General features: G+C 49.0%; 3 protein-coding genes across 3 annotated transcripts; 2 read left to right on the top strand and 1 right to left on the bottom strand.

The window, feature by feature from the left end:
- Positions 1-4,786: 4,786 nt before the first annotated feature.
- POX_g08982 (uncharacterized protein) lies at positions 4,787-5,302 on the bottom strand (the record flags this gene model as incomplete). Its single annotated transcript, XM_050117748.1, has 3 exons — positions 4,787-4,893; positions 4,977-5,184; positions 5,276-5,302. 3 exons carry the CDS (start codon positions 5,300-5,302, stop codon positions 4,787-4,789), a joined length of 342 nt encoding a protein of 113 aa, XP_049965892.1.
- A 5,128-nt stretch (positions 5,303-10,430) lies between these two features.
- On the top strand, positions 10,431-11,477 carry POX_g08983 (uncharacterized protein; the record flags this gene model as incomplete). The annotated part of the gene is made up of 2 exons (XM_050117749.1): positions 10,431-10,542; positions 10,831-11,477. The coding sequence occupies 2 exons, from the start codon at positions 10,431-10,433 to the stop codon at positions 11,475-11,477; spliced, it is 759 nt and encodes a 252-aa protein (XP_049965893.1).
- Positions 11,478-13,600: 2,123 nt separating this feature from the next.
- On the top strand, positions 13,601-15,175 carry POX_g08984 (uncharacterized protein; the record flags this gene model as incomplete). The annotated part of the gene is made up of 1 exon (XM_050117750.1): positions 13,601-15,175. The coding sequence occupies one exon, from the start codon at positions 13,601-13,603 to the stop codon at positions 15,173-15,175; it is 1,575 nt and encodes a 524-aa protein (XP_049965894.1).
- Positions 15,176-15,539: the final 364 nt, after the last annotated feature.

Below are 15,539 nucleotides of genomic sequence, written 5' to 3' on the forward strand. Positions count from 1 at the left end.
TAGCATCGGCTTTGGTAACGTTGATGCTTTGATGTACATATTCCAATGGACAAGAAGCCTGTATCTTGAGTATCATTCGCCGAGTTCTGAATGTTTCTCTAAAGACGAAAGTTCGTCGCTATATACATTTAACCGAATCCCTTGCCATAAGAGGTATTTTTTATGGGTCGCGCCCCAGGGACCTTAAGTTGGAGCCTGTGCTAGGTATCAAATAGCGTCAAAGGAAATCAAGCATATTCGCAACTTGTTTCATAAACGGGTTTCTCTGTGGAATCCGTATGTTATTCCTTCCAACTAGTAATATGGTATTTCTAGGTCAATGATCAGAAACAGGAATGTTAGCATGATGAGGGATTGGTATTGATTTGAAGAATATACGTATTCACTCGAATTCCACTTGGCAGTTCCCAACAAATTCCTCGCTCAAAATCCGGGAGACATGATTCAATCAAGTGATGAGATGAACCTGAGATAACGTAATCCACGGCCGAACCGGACACACGGCCGAGCCGGACACCCACCCCTATTACAAAACTTCAAATTCGATTATATCAACTAACACCTATTAATTCAACTAGATAATACGATTTTTACATGAAGTAATCCTATAGCTAGCTTGGCTATATCTACTATAGGTAGGCGGAGCCCTCCTAGCCGGTTGAATTGGCTGATTAGGCAAATCGGGCCCTTTATGCGATAACACCTTATTAGCTTCTACTGGCTGAATTGGCTGCTGGACTAGCTGTAGACCCTCTTCGATTGTTAGGCCTCCTTTGTGTGCAATCTGCCTAGTCGATCGAGTGCGCTTTTGACGTTTCTTTTTATTTACTGCGCGTAGATCGGCGTTCTCCTTCGTAAGTAGCGTAGCGTTATGTATCGTCGTCGTATATCCTTTAATAATTTGATTAAGTATAAGTTTTGACGGTATAGGCGGGCTATGCGATCGCTATTTTAGAAGATCTTTAAGTATAGAAGCTTGCTTTTCTAGCTGAATCGCTGTTTTGGGCGTCTTTAGTATAAATTGGCTAGATCTGCTGCTTAGCTAGCTACTTAGTAGTATAGGCGTTCGGAGAGAAATATTTAGCTTAGAAAGCACTCTTTCGGTACTAACTAGTACGATACTAGTAGCTGCGAAGCTACTTTGAACGATCTTTAGCTGAAAAGCTTCTATCCTCGCGCGAGGATAATCTGCAAGAAAATTAAGCTTATCGATATGATTATAGCCTATTCGGGCTAAGTCGCTCACGAAGCGACCGTACGCACGCTTAAGTACTGCAAAGCACCTAATATTAAGCGGCTATAGTAAGTGAGACGAATACGAAGGTATACAAAGTAGTATAATATCGTTTTCGGTATATATTCGATCGAATTGAGGTATAAGATAGCTACCGTGGCTATTAAGGATTAATAGCCGAAATCGCCCTCGCATACGCGAAGTAGTGTATGGAATAAAGAGCTTTTGAAGCTAGCGAAGGCCGATTTTATCGGTAGTCTAGCTATTATTCGATACTTCGATTCGCTAATCCCTAGGGAGATTTAACGATTCCAACTCCCTAGCGATATAAACCTAGCCTTTGAAAATAATATAGGGCGGTAGCGTATAGCTATTAGCGTATATTACTTCGATCGTAGTAACCTATTCGCGATTACTAGGCTATAGAATCGATCGCCGACCGTAGTATTTAGCGCGCGTAACTACCTTTTTGCGAGGATATAAGGCCTATCGCAAAGCCTATCTTATCAAAGTTTATAGATATCCTCTGATTGAATCCTATTCTCCTTAATTGTATATTGTACTATCAAAAACTACTCTTTTATAGTCTTTGGATCCTTATTAAGAGCGCGCTAATATTTATATCGCTTTGAGTAGCGAGATTATAGCTTATTTCGCCGTTTAACGAATATTGATGCCTAATTAACGCTAATAGTTAATAGGGGATTGGTTCTACGCGCTACAAGAAGGATATTGGCTATCTCTCGAATAGTAGAGGGCCTAGGCGCTATACTACGCGAATCTATAGAGAGTATCTATTTAGTAAGCGAATCCTCTTCTAATAGTGTTAATTTATGGCCGTTTGGGCGTATATCGAGACGCGCGCAATTTACCCTTAGCGCGATCGTAATAGGGTAGAACTTAGTAGGTCGTATAGCTTCGCCCCTACGCGAATAGATTTGATACGGCTATTTTTTGATATCGTCAAGGGCTAAAAGGATCTTGCCCTCCTGATTGGCCGATTTTTGCGAAGATTTAGTGCGAATTGGTGGCATAGTAGGCTGTTAAATTAGGTAGGTGGTAGGAAGACGCGATTTTGGGGTGGGTTATCCGGCTCGGCCCGTGTGTCCGGTTCGGCCGTGATTACGTTATACATATTTACCACCCTCTTACTCAGCGGTTCAATACCCAGAGCAGACAAAGTGGAGACTCAATTCGAAAGTCTAGCAAAAACGTGGGGTTTATCGTAAATTCTTGCTAAACCGGCCCGCCCATAGATATTGCTTACTATCTTAAATAGGAAAAAGCGAGCGCTCACATAGCACACCCACCACGATTATACCAAACTGCCACGGCACGTGCCATCCTGACCAGCTCACGCTTCGAGTCCAAAAAAAAGCCGACTGGTCGTGCATTTTCGGTAAGGGACCTTCTAGAATCTATCTCCCCAAGGCCCCGGGACCTCAAAGTGCCTTGCCTGTTGATATGTCATAATTGCGGCAATTGCTTTTTTTATTGGATTCCCCCCCCCCCTTCTTTCTCTTTCCACTTGTTTATTCCATTTTTTTTTGAAAAATAAAATTAAAAAAAAAAGATTTCCTTATGAATTATCCAACATCGCAGAAAAAGGAAAACAGTCCATCATGCATCATGATCCCTGACCATTGCCCATTACTATTCTTCCCCGGTCCGGTCATCCCGATGATTTGGTAATCAACGATCCCTACTAGCGCGTATTCTCTCCAGCGGGCACCTGCGCCACCCGCGCCTTGGACCTCTTCTTAGCCGGGGCTGGCTGAACTCACCCCCCACACGAGCGCGTCGCATGAAAAGGTTGGTCGAAAGAAAATCGGATAGAATGTTACCAGCGCCAGTCTATCAGCATGAATGGAAATCCGACAGCGCGGGCACTTGCAAGGAATAAGCTCATTCCATTTCGGGCTTCTACACGAGGTTTGGGAGACGAAACATGCACTTTGCTCCGTGTTCTTGGGGGTATGTGCATGCATTTCGATTTGATCTGACAGGTCATTTGGAAGTTGTGAGAATGGGGCAACGTGCTCCAGCCCTCCAATCCCCCCACCCCTTTCAACCTTCATTATCTAGGAAAAATAAGTAGGTGGGTTTCAAGGTACGGGGGGTTTTTAAGACGAGACGGATGGATGACAGGGGGAGCCGCAGTGATCTGCTTAAAGTGTACGGGAATTAAATCGTATTCACCGAGGTGAATCCCGTGGGCCCTCGAGGCCGGGGGATTCTAAGTAGGTGGATACTACCGAAGTTGAGCTATATCGAATTGTAGGTATTTCTTTCTTTCTTTCCTGAAGTCTGGAATCTCTAGCAAATGAAGTGAGGTGGATATAGTAGTAAGTGGATGGCAAGAGAGCCAATCAATCAACCTCGGAAAGATACTCTCACCACTACCTAGATAGGCATTGGTACCCAGTGGAACCGAACTGTCGGGAAAGATGGGGCTGACCTGAATTGGATGGGATGGACTTGGGCTTATGCTAGATTGGCCCTATTTTTCTTTTTTTTGTGAGACGGAATCACCGGTCGCTGATAACTATACTCTATATTGGATCCGGGGTTAGAGCTGAAGAGGTACTTTCTAGGGACACCCAGGTCTAAGTGGACTTGAACTCGCGACGGCCGGTTGCGTGGGTCCCTTGACCAGGTCAAGGAAATAGTAGGAGTAAGGTTGCTTGAGAATCTTCATGGTACCTCCAAACTAATGAGATTCATTTACCGATAGGCGCGTGTTTGTCCTTGCTGCATGTAGGTACTATAGGATACATGTCCTTATTCTTGACGCAACGTGCCTTCAAGGGCTGCCGGGCATCTATTATTGAAAGGACATTTCTACATCTATCTTGGTAAGACCGAAACTGAAATTGGAACTTACCCTCACCTTAAAACGATCAATGTCCATCCTTCGAGTCCCATGGAGGAAACACATTGATGCGGGCACGAAGCATCTAAACGGGTTACGACTAGAATGAACTATATGGAGAAGCTAACAGCAAGATTTTGATCGAATCTCTTTTATCAATTTGATCTCAGACTGAACCGAGCGGAACATATCATATGATCCATTGTTCAAGTCAACAGAGAGCCCGATACTCCAAGTGATCAAACCAAAATGTACACAAGCCGGTTAGAATGCGGTATCGCTCCCGGTCCCCTTGCCCTCGAAAATGCAAAATCAACTAAGTAGCCCAGAAACTCCTCGCTCAGTAATCCCGAATATATCGCTCCAGCGCACATGATGACAGTAATAAAATCACAAAACAAAAGAAAATAAGGACAAATGATAGACAAGGGGCCAGATCAAGGCGGTCGGCAATGAGATGCGGCGATACGAATCAAGCAGATGGATGCAGCGCGGTCAACAAAAGATGAAAGAATAAAAAAACAAAGCGACAAGAACACAGAGACGCTATTACGCAGTATGGCTTCAAATGAATGCAGAACAGAAAGGGAGAGACAGAGAGTATGTGCGTGTGAACAAAGGAAAATGTGCCGAGACGGAGAAAGAGGCCCCCCGGGGGGAGGTCAAGTGCAAACGTCAATTTAGTTCATGGAAGAAGACATCTCCGATCGACGACGTTTGGCAAGATCATCGCGTCTCAAGAAGCGACGAAGTTTGGAAAGTTTCGAGACAAAGCGACAAGATGATTCTGTGTGAAGAGCACCATTAATATTTTGAACATCATTTTGCTAGGACATCTAAGGATAGAGAGCAATGGGCGGGGGAACATACCTCGACGCGATGACTGAGAAGACTCCTCTTCCGATCGAGTGGTGTAGGCAGAAGCCCAGTACTCCGTGTCTTGATAGCCGATAAAGGTGTAAGTGTTGGGATTGTAACGAGGCTGGAGGGCAGCGACATGCGGATAAAGCTCGGCGAGTGGAGAGAGAAGTTCCTCGGGGAGTGGTGAGCGGCGACTATCAAGGCTTTCGCGGCTGCTCTATTGATCACGGAAGAACATAATATTAATTTCTGGATGTGAAAGGGTTGTTGCACCGATGAGATGGAATCTCGAGTTTGTCTGCACGTACATAAAGTTCGTAGTTGGTTTTGTACATTGTGGCTGGGATTGTCGACGTAGGGACCGGTAGTGATCGCTAGACCCTTTCAAATGAGAGGAGGGACGGCGTTCGAATGGTCGAGAGATGCAAAAGTTGGCAAAGGCGTCCGATAGAAGGGTTTTGTTTGATTCGATTCAGTGGGTGTGAGCGTGTTGGTTGGGCAAGTCTTGTTCAAGGCACCGAAGAACTGGGAGGGGTGGATAATTGATGGACGGGGGGGCCAATGTAGGGTTGATAGTTGTAGATTGGTGATTATCTGAGGATCCGCCTTGCTGCACTGCAAAGGATTGAAAATTGAGAGGCGAATATCTTTGCAAGAGACCGTTGATTGTTGCGAGGAGGAGAGATGTCCACTGATTGGGCTTGAAGGAGATCTATTGAGGAGAGGCGAGCGACGATGCTTTTAAAAGATGTTTCAATCGGATCGTGCTCCCGGGACAGTGGGAAGGCTGAACCAGCCCGATGGAGTCGATGACACGATCGGGGGATCCTCAGCCGCAGGACAAGGCGGGGACCTGCGAGAGTGGAGAGTGAAAGAGGATTGAGTGACTCGTAGAATGATGTGCATCATGGGTCTAGCTGCAGCGAATTTGGAAATGGAAAGTTTACGAGAAAAGGAAAAATTCAAAAAATTCAAATCACTAAAATTTAATAACTGTGAGCGTAAGACCATAATAACCATCATGATCAAAATCCAATCAATTGGGAATCACTGCGCCCGTCGCCGGTAAGACGATAGATGGAATCGTGGAGCTGAGGGAAGAGCCCCCCATCCAGGACTGAATTAGGAGATTGTGCGGTATCCGAGCATGGGTGAGCATGTGGCTAGATAGAGTGTGAGACCATGGGTGCTTCACACATGGTTGTCTGTTGCCCTGATTCGAGACCTGCTGCGTTGGAGGACAGAACTACTTGTCTGGAGTGCGTCCAACTCTACCAAGCCGTCGGAAATCAAGATTCGTGCGGTGTCCCCGTCGCCAGACTGTCAGCAGGATGATTGGGTCTGCCAGTCACCAGGGCCTGGGCGTGAGCGTCGATAGCAGCCGATCGGTCGGAGGCCCCGACTCCCGAAAGCGAGATCCATGCACATCGATGCACGTCGGTGGAGTGGAGAAGAAGATGAGACGACCAGGGTCGAGGCGTCAACCATGAACTAGGCAAAAGAAAAAAAAAAGGTCTGGTGGTGGATGCCCTGAATTAAATTGCATCATTCCAGTGAAAAAGTGGAGCGCATGCACCGATCGTGAGATCTGGACATGACATTGGACTCTTGTCCTGGAGTTGCTCGGGGGCCCAATTGTACTCGCAGCCCCAGGAATGAAGGAAAAAAAAGAAACCATGACCGTGCCGGATGCTCATCAGAATCCTCCTAGGCTCTGCAGGCGCAGACCAGTCATCTCGAGTTGGTAGGTGGTTAGCATGGACGGTTTCACATGTTGATTTTTGATTTGATTTTATTTTTTCGTTTTTGTTTCTGTCTTTGTTCTTCTCTTCAACTGGGTTGAAACCTAGAGACCTTCCATCTCCCAAATCCCGATCTCGGCGAGCAAGATTGGGCGGGCTGATGATCCCTGGGTGACCAGGATTCTTCTATTTATCTTCATTTCGCATTTCATCTCGCCTCGTCTCCGATCGGGTGTCTCATTGGCTGGCTGAACCCAATTCGACTTGATCCGACCGCAATGGATGACAAAAAAAACTCATTTCATTTTCTGTTTCTGAACAGAGTGGGGAAGAGACATTCAACGTAGGAAAAGAAATAAAAAAAAACGTGGTACAGGTACCAACTGGCAAAAGGGCCCAGCATGTGGATGCTGTGACCAAGAAAGCGAGAGAGAAGCGAGAGGCCTTATCCTTCACAGAGATCCTGATCGGTCTCGTGCAGTAGCCATCACAATCATTATTGTTGAACAGACGCACAAGGAGCTTGTTTGCTGGTCCAGATCATGGTTCGCCGTCAATGTCAATTGGACCCCTTGCAGTGGGCTGCGGGCCACGTTATCGATGGGAGGTTCGCACAGTCTCTCGTGGCCTGAAAGCATGTTGGGTGCCGGGCAGGTGGTCCACGTCATAGACTCCCATCGTACCCGAGGACCGTGCCTCGAGCGTCGGATCCGAGTCCTCCCTAATCAAGGCCCCCTTCCATACTACAGTATCTGTAGTACAGAAACTGTGGGTTGAGCGAAGAGGGTCTGCGTAGGCGAAGTGGTGGGAGTACGAGTTTAGGTGCCGGTACTCCTACTCAAGGGCTGGATCGCTACAATCATGTCTGGGTTTGGTGAGGAGTGGAGGAAAGATCACCAACCACGGTTAGCATGTCAAGTTATCGTCAAATGAGACCTGAGGCAGTTAGTCCATCGAAATTACCCATGGCTGTTCATCGGATGAAGATTCCAGATTCCGTTCCACTGAAACAGAGATATGGCCCAGGCGTTTCACGCGTCAAGATCGCCGTCGATCCCCCGGTGCGCCTCATTCAAAAAATTTGCGACAGATCATGACCCTGGCCACTCTAGCCCGGCTTAGTGTCTGCCGCAAACAGGGCGGGAAGAGCTAGGGCGACGCTTGCGACGCCCCGAACTCGTCCGTCGGAGAATTTTTCACCGGGTCAAGATGCCATCAGAATAACATCAGAAAAGGATCAGGGAGACCTCATGGGCGAGTCAGGATGAAGTGGTGGTCAGTTGCCTTGACCCATCAAAATGGATCCCGGAAACAAGTAGTGGAGGTGCTGTCAACAATGCTGCACGGATCAGGGATATTTCGTGGCTCGTGTAGCGGGTCCCCAGGCCGGCCCTGGAAGTGCGATCAGTGCAAGATCGTGTCGGACCTTGCAGATAGAACATCATTCTTCTCCCACCGCATGATAAGGAATACTATTATACCACTTCACCATGCTCAAAGATCACACGTTCCAGCTGAAGCTCGCCGTCAGATCTCAAGGTTCTGAAAATGGACCACTTCCCTAGATGTGCATAGAATCGCAGACTGGACTGGCCAGCAGTATGGTGTCGCTACAAAGTCCATCTAGAATTCAGACTGGCAAACTTAACTCCCCTACAACCTGACCCCGCGAGGGGTTGGGTAATGCGCACGGAGACATGCTTTCTCCCTGATCATTCACTGGTGCTGGTCTTTGCCAGGCCTGCAGATCGCTCACCAGGCACCATCCGATCGCTCCAGGTACACCAATGGCCTTGCGGAGAGGGGCGTTCCCCCTCTCGCCAAAGGCGGAGACCCTCCGAGCTTGGTCTTTTCCACCTTCCAAATCATTTTGGGATCTGTAAAGTTGACTACCACTCGGCGTCTAGGTTGTCTGCCCGACATTCTTCAGAGGCCGACTGAGAGTGACTCTCTATGTGGCCACAGCGCAGGGGTTAACATTTCCAGACTGCCAGAGCAATCAGAGGGGGAGAGGGGAATCGACTTTCGTGGAGTCGGGATGGCGCTAGTGTCCATCCGAGCCAGACTATTGGGACGCTAATCGGGATTGATCTGGGTTCCTTGGGAGTGATTGGCGACAGGCAAGAGGAAATAGCAACATGATTCATGACCGCCGAGTATTCAAGTTCCTCGTCGGGGATTCGGGCTTCGTCTCATGGGGGATGATCTCTGGAGACACGAAGAAGACCGACGAGAGAAGGACCAGGGCTGGTTCGTCAGTGCTCCGTCGACGATCAGGGCGGGCCTCTGAGTCGAGAAATGGAAAGCTTTCGTAAAGGAAATGGCGACCTGGTGCGGTGCCCGGTCGGGGCTGGTCTTGAAGGGCGGTGATCACACAGATGGACATAAGACCCATGATGGAGTTGTTGCTCAATATTCAAAGGCCATGATCGCTCGGAGAATGACTCCCAAACAAGACACTTGCCAACGGTCTTGAGTCAAAATATCAGGTGACTTTCTTAAATCGAGAGGTTCACCCTGTGAGGCGCCGACAGATTGACATCACCCGGCGGGCCGTCTATCATCCGTGCCGAAGATGCTGTGGTGCCTGAGGTTTTGTTCCCCCTTTCTACCTGGACTCCCAAACAACTGCAGTTCCGTCAAAAGTTCCCGTGTTACGAAAGCCACACTCCGCTCTCCCCCTGGATGCTGATGCTTGTACTATCCATTCACTGGATTTAGATCCCCTCATTTCGCTCGAACGTAAGAAGCATATTCATGTGAATGTTTAATCTCGACTTATTCTCATTGACAGAGAATTAGCTGTTTTTTGCGAGTGAACCCTTACTGTCGTTGAGATCCTGACAGCCGCTAAGCCACTCGGCCACGCCGTGGCTGGTGCACTGGTGGACATATCTTACTTGATGTGGTTAGTGGACAATCACGGGTTCGTCTCCAGCCGCCCAGTCACGATGAATTATCCTTCAACGCTTACGCACTTAATGCAGCTTGGTATACCTGAAATTGTACGAAGCGACAGGAGTGTGTTGCTCAAGTTGTTCAATTGCAGATAAAATCAGTACTTCACCCAGTCATAACCCATGGACGTGCAGATTCAAGTCTTAACATGAACAATAGCGATCTGCGTCATGCTCTTGGTCCCGCTCCTGTAAAACTTTAACGCTCGACTTCGACTCTTAGCCTCTCAGTCTTAGGCCTAAACTTGGAGTTCTCTTCGAAGGTTTTACCCTGTGGCTCAAGCTGGTGCGTCTGTGGCTCACCCGATGATAGACTTTAACCAGACGGATTCTCGTTCCCCTGCTCAGATCCACACTTGCCCGTCAAACCCCCCTCCATCCTCGATGGAGCCCGCCCTTGATCATACAGATGGGGGATTTGAATTAGGAAACAATAATTACACACCGACCTTCATCGACCACCCCTTCTCGGTCGGGCCGACTATTCATCTCAATGGCCTCCCTAGATCTCCAGTATAAGGTCTGCATGGCGGCTGCCCCCTCTTGTCCTGCTCCTTCGTTTTGTCGAGATAAATTCCATGCATATCTTCTCATCACAGCAGCGAATACTTCCCGCCGAGCTCACTTGTCTCACTTGTGCCGACTGGGACCTATTCTTGATCCTGCAAAGGAAGGAAAAATCATAGACTCAAGACTCACATAGTTCGTGGGCCTTCTACTTTGATCTGTCCCTGCTTTGTTTCTTATCGGTGACGGTTCCGACCATGTCACTAAGTATGCAGGACGCCACTGGAAGAGACTCCTGGGCAAACACTACACCTCATATGAACCTTCACGATCCTCGCTCATACGAGCAGCTCGATCCCCCCTCGGAAAGTAAGTTTCACTTGGTTGTTTCTGTTTTTCCCCCATTTCTCCTATTATTTTCTTTTTTTTTTGGTGCACGTTTTTCTTTCGGTCCTGACACGAGATGCTTCTGGTGCTCTGTCCGCTTGAATCCGCCTATATGGTCCCAACTGCGGCTGGGACGTTTTTTCCCCCCTCTACATGCGCATTTATTATCTTAATCTTGCTCATGTGCTTGATCCCACATTATCGCTGTTGTTTTCCACTTCCGAGCGACATACTCCATCGTGATGGACTCTAAGATCTTGATTTATTCAGGCTGCTTCTTTCCCGGTGCTGAGCGCCCATCCGAGAAGCATGAGCCCAATGCCGACCTTCACAATCCTGACATGATCGGCATTGAACCAAATTTAATTCCAACCACAAGTTCCGACAATCTGGACCCCAATCATCTCGACACCACCGGGTGGTATTCGCATTACAATCACTGTGTGCAGTATTTTGTCGACACGAGTCAGCACACACCTACCGTGCAGGCCATTGCCAGTTTTGTCAACATTCGTCTTCCTTGTCAGCGACCCGAAGCTCGCTCTCAGGATTCACAATCGTCCCCTCCGGCAGGCCAGCAGCCATCCAGCACCCAGATCTCATTACGACCCTATGTTCGCCGACTGATCGCAACCGCCCAAGACACTCCACTCATCATGGGCGCTTTCTTCGGGCCAGACTGGCCCGCTGGTGTGGGCGTGATTCACAAACAAGAGCGTCTAAACTATCTTTTCACAGCAAAGAGCTGTGGCTGGGCACAGACTAAGGTGGCCTATGATATACTCCCTGAGGAGCAGACGCCTTTTCTTCGACCATTACGGGATCCGGATGAGGAGGAACTTCGGGCAGCTGAGGCCCGGTGGAGCGAGTGGCTGGCGATGGAGGATTGGATGGTCGGTGCGCGAAGTCCATGGTGAGACTTTGCGTTGTGTTTTTCCCCCCTTTTGAAACAGACTTCCCTCTGCCTTGGTCCTTAATTGTGATGTTGAAGAGACTGCAGCTCTTTGGGCAGGATTGTTCGCGTGGCTAGGATCAAGGATTCGGGATCAGGCTGGAATGGGACTGCGAATTCGCTGGGCGAAGAGAGATTTACCCCAATGACCCTGGAAGTCTAGTTGCGTAGCTTCCGGCGTTGGTGATGAGACATGATATTTTACATTTACTGCCGGTTCTCTCGATTATTAGTTTCGTTGTTTTTGCCTCGTTAAAAGTCTCCCTATTTCTGCTAGGTAGCTAAAGCAGCTGACCAAGTGACTGCAATTGAATTGGCTGCATACTTTTATATTCTTCAATGCTCTCACCAAAACGCTCCCGAATCGACAAGGTTCCACATACCTATCTGTAACGGCCCAGGGGACAAAAGCAGAATTTCAAACTGGCCAGCTAATTCATAGATTTGTGAATCGGGACCCCTACATAGGTCATACTAGCTTGACATTTTTCCCTAAGTAAACCCCGATCAATCATCGATCGCTGGTCTCCTGATGTGTTTTTCTACACTCTCCTAGGCCATGGGACTGAGGCTTCGTCGTTCTTTCAATTTCGTCTCGATGGAATCGGAGATCGAGGACAACTTTCCTGAAGAGGTAAAGATCAGTAGCTCTACATCCATCTCCCTTGCCGAGTGAAGGGAGCTCGTTTGAAAGGTTGCCTGAGGTCACCCACGCAATCCAGGAGATCTCAGTGGTGACTGGGCTCGGGACTTGTCAAAATCAATAGTCGCGCACCGCCACAGGCACAGACCAACCGTGACAAATACCCTGAAGGGGAATAGCGTTGCCAGAGAGAATCACAAGGGTGACCCTTTTTTGAAATCCATGCCGGCGGTTAAAAGAGTCTTCAATACTGGGATGGCATGTCAATCCACACCTGTTCCGCCTGGAGCTGGGTATCTTTGCTTACTTTTGTTCTGGTTTTTTTCTTACTTTTTTTTTATTTATATATATATTTTTTTCACTTTGTGTTTTCCCACGGATCGAGGATCAATCTAGGCAAGCTAATTATCACACTGACATTGTGGGTTCGGCGTGCTCATGATGGGATCTCACAACATTAGTGCGCAACAGGCTAGTGTTGAATGTGAGGATGGTTCCCATTAGCATCACCTTCCTAGACGGGGCACAGTATACGTAGGCGATGGGTTAAAACTCCGCCCCCCCCCCCCCCCCCCCCCCCCTTTTGCATGATGCTCAGAGTAGATTTTGATCTCATAATCGAGATTTTCGGCATAACAGTTTCCTCGTAGAGATCTATCACTTGAATCCTAAAGCAGTCCCATGATCTGCATGAGTCGGCAATCAGTCGTGCTAGATGGTGTAAGGTATGTCTCTCCGTCCTACCATCACGTCTCCCGTCGAGGCGACAAAAACGGAAGTTTATTTACTCCTGTCTCTATGATTGCATTTTGGCCCCCGTCGGATAACAATAAAGTGCACTGCCCAACTCCACTAGATGTCCGTTCCTGGATTTTGACTCATAGGGGTCGAATCGTGCGGACAACAATGTGTCATCAGCTCACAGGTGCTAGCCTTCCAGGAACCCTTCGAAACGATTCGTGCGGGGCTCCACTCTGTGATCCTTCTTAAATGCTCATTCTCACCATCCACACATCGACGATCACCACTTGCTTTCCATCCGTCACCTCCGTGCGATCCTGTGTCTGCGCCCCATCCTTGCCGCTTCGATCACCTGGTCGACTCCCCGAGACCCGCATTCCTTCCAATAGTCTCAATTCCCCATTCGGGGAGATCGAGTCACCCTGATTGCTGGGTTCCCATGCGGTTCTGACACGTCCCAGATCCAAGGTCCTGGGTGTTCTCCCCGCATCTTGAAGACATAAGCTTGATTTGAGGGGTGAGGAGCCAGCTTAGCCTGTTTGGCAGAAAGACGACATAGCCTCGTTGCAGCATCGGGATTTGAACGTGATACTGCATCCTACGGTGACGATCTAGAACACCAACCCCCCCTCAAAAAAAAAGAAAAGGAAAAAGAACAAGCAACCCAAAAGGTTCACACTCTGAAAGAGGGTCTCATCATCGTCATGGCGCCTGCTCCAACTCTACCCGAAACGGAGCTCTGTACTTTCTATGAGCATCCGGCTGAGTCCATCATTCCCCATTTGGTCCGACAGATGCCATACGCAAGTCCCGTGCTTCGACGGATTCAACACTCACTTGCATATCCCTCCGCCACGGCCAGAATCCTGGCGACTTTCCCGCCAGGTGCCACCCCTGGATGCCCATCCCCATTGTCGGCCGCACCATCTTCATCCTGGCCGTCGTCCACGACGGAACCAACCCCTGCATCCCCTGCGCCCGACGCTCATCTCAGTTCTGCATCGGGTTCTGCAATTGCCCCGTCCACTACCACAACCCCGTGGCTGGTTGCACATGTGGATCTCTTCCGTGGCCGTGAGACTCAGATCATCCTTTACTCCAGCCTGGAGGCAGAATGTACTTTTCTTCCGCAGATCGATCCTGTTTCCAATGTCTTATCCAGAGACTCGGGTCCGGGCGAATCTGCAAAGCCCGCTGAAGCCGATCGGGATGGCAACGGCGCTCCGACGCATTCTCCCCACACGAGCGAGAACCACACGGATAGTGACGCTCAGTCGGGAAATGCTCAGCGGATTCCAAAATACGCTGTGGCTTCCCTCTCCGCAGACCCGGAAAGGCTAAAGGCCGTTCAGAATCAACTATTGGTCTTTCTCTCGTATCTGAAGACCCATTTACTCCCAGAGTATCTGGCCTCCATTTCATATGATCATGCGAGCTCGGTATCATCCGCCTCGGAGCCGATGATAGCGACCACCACGAAGACGACGCCTTCATCGTCTCCTTCAGCTGGCGCCTCTCTCATTCCACCGCCGGATCCGCGCGCCTTTCTCATCGGAACGTTTCATACAGGTCTGTTTGAGCTGTTGCTCCAGTCTGGAACTTTTCCACGCGTGAGCCTCGACGGGAAATCCATTCACGGGGCTGATCCCGATCCTATTCCCGGTCTGCGGATCCTCCGTTATGATAATCCACCTTACTACAAATATTACTTCCCCAGAGCCAAGTTCAGCTCTGACCGCGAGGTGGAGTTCGAAACTCCCTTGCCCCAGGGGTACAGGTACCACGATCGCCAGGGCCGCATTGGCGTTCTTCCGTTCCAGCTGAATCTGGTGCAGAGCCGGACCATCATTCCCCGGCCCCGACACCAATTGTTGACGCTGCCGAGCGTTGCTATCTACCACGATGACGGGAATGCGTCCGCGGCGCAGACTGCGAGTGAACACGCTTCGGCCGAAGAGGAGAGGGAGGAGATGCCCATTGCCTGGGCATTTTTGGGCGTCGATGGCGCCGTTGTGACTCTCTTTGTTGAGCCTGAGCATCGAGGCCGAGGTCTGGCCTTGGCGTTGTCCAAGGAGGTCATGCGGAAGGGCATGTCGCCAGATGGGGTCTTTGGAGCGAAGAATGCCGGTGTAGAGGATGAAGCAATGGTGCAGGCCCTGGAGGGCTGGGTTCATGCCGAAGTTGCGGGCTTTAATTGGGCCAGTCGAAGGGTGATGGAGAAGGTTGGAGGTGAAGTTCTGACGACTGCTGTTTGGGCGATTATTGAAGTTGTTGATTGATTCATCGATTGATTGATCACTTTTATTTTTTGCTGTACTGGACTTTGGCGCAGCATGGGAGTATATACTCAACGCACAAGATGACGGAGATGATGATTATGAGGAAGGGGCATCCCACGGATGCCTTGTACTGTATATAGCTAAAGATCGATTCAACACCGCAGCTAGACTAGAACATCGCTTGATTTTGCGATCTTGTTTCACAGATCGAAGATATTACCCCAGTCTTTTCCATGGCCCCACCTGTTAATAAAATACCCATAGGGAATTCCCCCTCGGAGTTTGAAACTCCAGGCTATATTTTTGTTCTACCTACTAGGTATGTGGTCCACTTCTGGGGTACATCTAGTGCTGTCTATTTGCA

This window comes from Penicillium oxalicum, chromosome VII, assembly GCF_001723175.1.
Source record: "Penicillium oxalicum strain HP7-1 chromosome VII, whole genome shotgun sequence".
Lineage (NCBI taxonomy): Eukaryota > Fungi > Ascomycota > Eurotiomycetes > Eurotiales > Aspergillaceae > Penicillium > Penicillium oxalicum.